General features: G+C 47.1%; 1 protein-coding gene across 1 annotated transcript; it reads right to left on the reverse strand.

The window, feature by feature from the left end:
- Positions 1-1,683: 1,683 nt before the first annotated feature.
- GARIN3 (golgi associated RAB2B interactor family member 3) lies at positions 1,684-5,289 on the reverse strand. Its single transcript, XM_047753609.1, has 2 exons — positions 4,287-5,289; positions 1,684-2,844 (listed from the first exon to the last, which is right to left on the reverse strand). Exons 1-2 carry the CDS (start codon positions 4,902-4,904, stop codon positions 1,684-1,686), a joined length of 1,779 nt encoding a protein of 592 aa, XP_047609565.1. The 5' UTR covers positions 4,905-5,289.
- Between the last annotated feature and the right edge of the window lie 1,834 nt (positions 5,290-7,123).

Consider the following 7,123-nt stretch of genomic DNA (forward strand, 5'->3'; position numbering starts at 1 on the left):
AAAATACATAAAATAATACATTCCCACAGACATACCCCTTTGCTTCACAGAACAACCCTCACTCGATCGAAGCTTTGCATTGTATCTTCCAGCCCATCCTTCCCTCCTTTTCACCTTGTCCATATCCACTATTGCGAATTTTGTGTTTATCACATTTTCCTGTACACTTTTAGCAAATGGGTGCCCCCACACACATTGATCTTCTTTTTGAACTTTTCTACAAATGGAACTATATCTTATGTATTTTTCTGACTTGCTTTGATTATTCAACATTACATGGGATTCATGCATGCTAACTTCTATGGCTGCTGTCATTTTTTTTTTGTTGTTGTCTTTTTGCTATTTCTTTGGGCCGCTCCCGCGGCACATGGAGGTTCCCAGGCTAGGGGTCTAATCGGAGCTGTAGCCACGGGCCCACGCCAGAGCCACAGCAACTCGGGATCCGAGCCGCGTCTGCAACCTACACCACAGCTCACGGCAACACCGGATCGTCAACCCAGTGAGCAAGGGCAGGGACCGAACCCGCAACCTCGTGGTTCCCAGTCGGATTCGTTAACCACTGCACCACGATGGGAACTCCGGCTGCTGTCATTTTCTCTGTTGTATAATATGCACTGCAGGCATGTACCACAATGTATCAGTTGTCCTGTTTGATGAACATGTGGACTATTTCCAGGGTTTTGCTATTATAAGTTGATTTTTTAAATTGAATCATAGTTGATTATCAAGGTTGTGTTAATTTCTGCTGTACGGCAAAGTGATTCAGTTATACATGACTTATTATTCTTTTCCATTGTGGTTTATCATAGGACACTGAATATAGCCCTCTGTGCTATACAATAAGACTTTGTTTTACACATTGTTTGACTATATACATTCTCCTAGTTGTCTCCTGGCAAGCACATGTGAGAGTTTCTCCAGAATATATATCCAGGGGGAAAAAGAATTATTAATCTTAGATCTGGGTGAACAAACCTTTTCAGCCAAATGCCCGAGAATAAATATTTTAGACTTTGCAGGCCATGCAGTTTCTGACTCAATCACTCAAATCTGTCACTTTAATGTGAAAGCAGCCTTATACAATATATAAATGAATGGCTGTATCTATATTCCAATAAAGCTTTATTTATAAAACCAGGCAGTTGGCAAGATTTGGCCCCCAGGCTGCCAATTTCTGACCAAGATGAGAAACTTTGCTCTTCTGATTGCTTACGCATGCTGCTGCACCCCCTCGTTTCCCCCCGATTACCCTATCCTGTCTTCACTTAGTCTATGGACTGAACAGAATAACCCTGTTTAGGGACCTTCAGGAAGAAGTTGGACATGGGGACGGGGGTGATGATGATGCTCCCCAGCCTATAGTCTGTGACTTGCAGCCAGACTCTTGGGGAAGCCAAAGGCAGAGAGGGGTCGATGCAGGGCAGGGCACTTAGGCTGGCTCTGGTGGGCATGAGTGAGAGGTGCAGCTCTACTTGACTGGAGGCTGGGGGTCTCAGGCTGCAGCACAGGTCACATCACAGAAGCCACTGTGAAGTCACTACCAGTCAAGGGGACATAGACATTCAAACAGAAGATAGCCTTTCTTTTGGAGTTTTATAGTTTATTAAAGAAAGCTGGAACTGACTCTCCAGGGAGCCTTCCCTGAGGCTGGGTCTCCATGGCATCTCCTGCCTTGGCTTCTATCTAAATGGATTTGGTCTCAATGATGATGGTCTCCATCGTCTCAGACCTCACGGTACCACAGATCTCCAGATCCTGGCCCACCGGGGCTTTCTCTACCCTGGCCTCTATGTTGCGTTTCTCTACTGCCTGAGCCACAAAGTCTACCTCTCTGTCGTGTGTGACCGCTGTTTTTGAACCAGGAATGACTCTGATGCTCCTGAAGAAAGAGGTGATCTTACTGGATTTCTTACTTAAGGTACCCGAGCTGGTGGTAGACCTGCTCTTGCCCAGCTTGTGAGTTGCCCTCCCCTCCTTGGTGGTGGAGCTGCGGCTGCCACCCTTGTGAGAGCCACGTCCTCTGCCCCTGGTGCCGCTCTGCCCCTTTTCTTTTTTGTCATCTCTGTTCCCATGGTCGGATAAGGACCTGTGGGAGGATGATTTCCGGGTCTTGTCCCCTCCCGTCCTGTGGTGGCTTTCACCCGTCCTGCGATGGCGGGAACTTTTCCTAGATGAAGACTTGTCCTTCCTTTCCCTTCTTTCCTTTTTTTCCTTCCGGGCTTCAGTGCTGGGGTGGGAGACCTTCTGGCTTCCATCCCTTTCACACATGTAGCCTTCACTCTGCAAGGTGGAGACGAGGGGGGGTGCAGCCTGGCCTTCGGCTCTTCCTGCAGCAGGCGAACCGGTGGTCACCGTGCCTGCAAACACCAAGCTTGTGCTGCTCTCTGGACTATCCCCGCCCACCAAGGATGTGCTGGCAGCACCCACCAGGGCCAGGTTCGTACCTTCCGAGGATATGTTGGCAGCACCCGCAATGGCCTTGCTGGCCCCGCTTTCTCCAGAACTTTTGGTGGTAGCTCCCGCTAGGGCCATGCTCACCTGGCTGGTGCCTGTGCTCTTGGTTGCCGCCAAGCTCACAGCGCCCGTGGTAGAGCCTGTTCCCACCCCCGCCACTGCCACTCCTCCTCCAGTGCTCATTCCGGACCCTGCTACAGCCAGGCCCAGGCCCTCGGTGGTGCCTGCTGCTGCTGCTCCTTCGGCACTTTTCTTGGCTAGATCTGAGCCCTGGGGCACATGCTGGATTCCCTCTCCCCCGACGTAAGCACCAGAGCCTGCTCCAGACACGTCACGAAGCTTCTGAAGCTCAACCTCATCCTGATCCCTTTCTCTGTGGTGCTCTGGGGTCTGTGCCAAGGGGAGGAGAAACAGGTAAGAAAGAGACGACAGAGAGGGGTTCAGAACTGCCTGCTCATCTCTCATCCTGGAGCAGAGCAACTCACAGCCTTATAATTAGAATAACCTTTGAAATCATCTAGTCCAAATTCTCATTTGATGCACGATCCCATCTACAGAACTCCTATCAACGGGCCACTTCATTTTGCTTGAACAATCCCAGGGCCAAGGAAAGCACTGGTACAATTCTCCACTGTCATACACTTTTTTTTTTTTTTTTTTTGCTTTTTAGGGCTGCATTCATGGTATATGGAAGTTCCCAGGCTAGGGGTCTAATCGGAGCTACAGCTGCAGGCCTACACCAGAGCCACAGCAATGCAGGAACTGAGCCACATCTGTGAATTACATCACAGCTCACGACAATGCCTAATCCCTGACCCACTGAGCAAGGCCAGGGATCGAACCTACATCCTCATGGATACTAGTCAGATTCATTTCCACTGCACCACAAAGGGAACTCCAATGATCATACACTTTAATTGTGTACACTTGTACTTCTGTCTGCAGCCCAGTTTCCTAGGAGTGGGGAATGCCAGGACAAGGCATGCACACATTCTACATTTTGGTGACTACTGTGCTTGTGCAAATACACACAGGGATTGGGCTATCTCTTCTTCTTTTTAGGGCCACACCTGTGGCATATATTGAGGTCCCCAGACTAGGGGTCAAATTGGAGCTGCAGCTGAGGCCTACGCCACAGCCATGGCCACACCGGATCTGAGCTGCATCTGTGACCTATGTGATTTTAATCAGCACATGGCAGTGGTGGAGAAACAGGACTTCCTAATTGTTAATGATGCTCCACAGCTGATGAGACTACTTTGGCTGGGCTAAGTGTTCAAAGAGAGGTAAGATACTCAGGATGTAGAAGGGAATACAACCCTCAGGATGAGACCAGTATGGCTGTACCTAAGCTCTCTGAAATTCACCCTTGGGGGACAATTTGGAGAAGTGCTCAGGACCTCTCCAGTGTGCTTAGATCCATAGTGATGGGTCATGGGGCCCTGAGCCTTTTCTTTTCTTTTTTTCAGAGCTGCACGCATGGCATGTGGAAGTTCTGAGGCTAGGGGTCAAAGTGGAGCTGCAGCCACCAGCCTACACCACAGCCACAGTAGTGCAGGAGCTGAGCCTGTAGACCTACACTACAGCTCACGGCAACGCCAGATCCTTAATCCACTGAGCGAGGCCATGGAGCGAACCTGTGTCCTCGCAAATATTAGTCGGGTTTGTTACCGCTGAGCCGTGATGGGAACTACCTGTCCCTGAGCCTTTTCAACAATGGAAGGTATTTCCCAGGTGACCCTCAGAGAGCACCAAAGGTTTTGAAGGACCAGCTTTGCCCTGCTCTCCCAAAGCCCCATGCCTTGTTCTCTTGGGTCTCTGTAGGTGCTTACCAATAGGCTTTTGTCATCCTCTGCTGTCATGTCTCCAGTTTGGAGCGTTGGGGTACTGCTGCAACTCTCTACTGGTGGTCTCAGGAGATAGACAAGCTTTTCCCAATAGCAAAAGAGATCTTCTCGTGCATCTGAAGAGGGGCACAGCTGCAGATAAAAAGTACGGCCAGTGGCAAGCTTCAGGCGCAGCTGCTGTTTCTCGCGGTCGTGGATGGAGATCTTAACAAACTTCAAGGGAAGCAGCCTGGTGAGCTCTAGGGTCTTGGCAGGCTTGCGACCTCTCCCCTTGGTGGGCCGGGTGTATCGGACATGCTCTTCGCAGACTTTCGTTGGTCGGGCCAGCAACATGACGTCAGGTAGTGGGAGGATGGGGCTGGTGGATGCGATGCCCACAGTCACCATTCGGACTCGGTTGTGGACGTCAATCACCTCTCCTTTCTTGCTGATTTGGATAAAGTCGCTCTCAAACATGGGTGCGTACTTGAAAATATCATACTCTCCCCCCTTGTACAGCTGTCGTTGCAGGTCCCCCATGGAAGTATTGAACACGCCCATTGAACGGTAGCTGTTGGCCGTGTAATAAGGTAACAAACATTCACTGCTCATGGTTCTCTTCATTCAAGACAGCTCCACCAGCCACAAACTGAGTCGCCGAGAGAGGGAGGGAAGGCAACTGCCCCTCTCCCTGCGGGGCTCTGCCTAAGTCTCTTGGCGCCATCACCTTTATGCTCCGCAGTCCTTTGTGACCTGTCACCATCACACACCCCTTTGTCCAGCCTCCAAGAAGTTACCCCCTTGAGGCAGGGTCCCCAGCCTCCCTTCAAACAAATCACCATCTCTGGGGCCCAGGCTGATGCTGCCAGGGTGTAGGCGTGAATAGGCTGGGTCTTCTTTCTAATCATTATGTTGGGCTGCATCATTTATAAAACCATTCTGCCTTTTGTAAATATCTGGGTGGTGTCCAGTTTTGTTATTGTTGTTACAAACCTCCCTGCAATGATCATCTCCCTGCAAATGTATTTTTGCTTCTGCTGAACGATGTCCTGGGGATAAAATCTTGGAAGTGGACTGTGCTTGCTAAGGGCAGGGATCACTCTGGGATTACTGTTCTCTGTGTCCCCTGCACAGTGCAGGCAGGAACTCAGAAGGCATGCTGTCAGAACCACAGTCCTAACTGTCCAGTGGTTTCTAGGAGATGGAAAATTTTTTCACCCATTTGCTCATTTCAAGGAGGCCAGTTTTTAAAACCATAATTTTGTGGTAAGGACTGAGGCTCAGGATAATCTTGCTCAGGATCAGAATGCAGAGCTAGATTCTACTCCAGTCTTAAGCAAGGTCAGGCCTTTTCTCTGTCTCCAGTTGCATGGCCCACCATCAGGCTCTCATTCAATACCAAACATGGAATCATTCATGGTTAGCAATAGGCGTGGGGACCCCAGAACATTGAGGTCTTGAATCACCATAGGGTTTCCCACATTTGTCTGCCTGCTGCTGCACTTTTGATGTCTACCTGATAAACCATTGATGTTTTGTTTCTTTGAAAAGCTCTTCAGAGAAATTACGGCAAAGACGTCTTTCTGGAGTTTTTGTACTTTGCCCAAGGTGATGAATCCAAATTCCCCCTCCCCCAGTTAAAAGACTACTTTAAAATAAAAATATGTCCCCCAAACTCAGTGATGACTTTGTGAAGGTCTTGAAATAACCCCCCCATCCACTGGCAAAGGCGCTTTTTTATACTCCTAGTGCCTACGGCCATACCTAACAAATTGCAGCTTTTCAGTAAATATAAACTTGCTTATGCCCACTGGGATTCATTCTTTCATTTGTTTAGTCAACAAAATCTATTGAGCAAACTTTATTTTCAAGACCAGCTAGAAAATGGAAATGCAGAGAGAAAGGTCCCTACACCTCTGAAGAATGACACCTTTTTTTTTTTTTTCTGAAGACATTAACTGACTTCTCCAAAAAATAAAGTGTCTTATATTCTGTTGTGAAGAGATTATTGCCAAAAGCTATCATTATTAGGTTTTAAAGTAAATTTCTATACTCTCAATCGTTTGTTCTTCTCAGAAGTCCATTTCTGCTCATAGAAAAAGATCAAATTTGTAGTAGTTACCAGAGACAGGAGTAGGGGGGAGGGACAGGGGGAATTGGAAGAATACAGTCGAAAGGTATAAACTTCCAGTTAGAAGGTAAATACGTGCACTAGGGGTGTAACAAACAACATAAATATAATTAATGCTGCTGTATGGTACAGGTGAAAATTGTTAGACAGTAAATCCTAAGAGTTCTCATCACAAGAAAAAATTCTACTTCTGTAGTCTTGCATCTGTATAAGATGATGGATGTTCACTAAACTTGTGGAAATCACTTCACGATGTATGTACATCAAATCATTATGCTGTACACCTTAAATTTATACAGTGCTGTACATCAATTATACCTTAATAGAACTTTAAGAAAAAAAAGAGTCCACTTCCGATCAGTGGACTCCCTGATTCAGATTAATGAGAGAAATCATAATTATACTATTAGGAACTTACTTTAAACCAAGCATAGTGCTAAACACTTTACATTCTTTTAAAAATGTGAATTCACAAACAGCCCTATAAAATGTAGGGACAACTACTATTCGTATTTTATAGAGGAGGAAATCAAGGCTCAGAGAAGTAAATTTATCAAGGTCACAAGATACCACAAGCATATGTAAGTCCCTGTATATGGCAATGGTTCAACTGCAGTACACCAGGTCACTCAGAGAGAAGACAAATATACAGGCACTACACAGTGTAAATTCATCAATTCATTTGATTAATATTATTAAGTGTCTACTTTTT

The sequence above is a fragment of the Phacochoerus africanus genome, chromosome 1 (assembly GCF_016906955.1).
Source record: "Phacochoerus africanus isolate WHEZ1 chromosome 1, ROS_Pafr_v1, whole genome shotgun sequence".
NCBI lineage: Eukaryota > Metazoa > Chordata > Mammalia > Artiodactyla > Suidae > Phacochoerus > Phacochoerus africanus.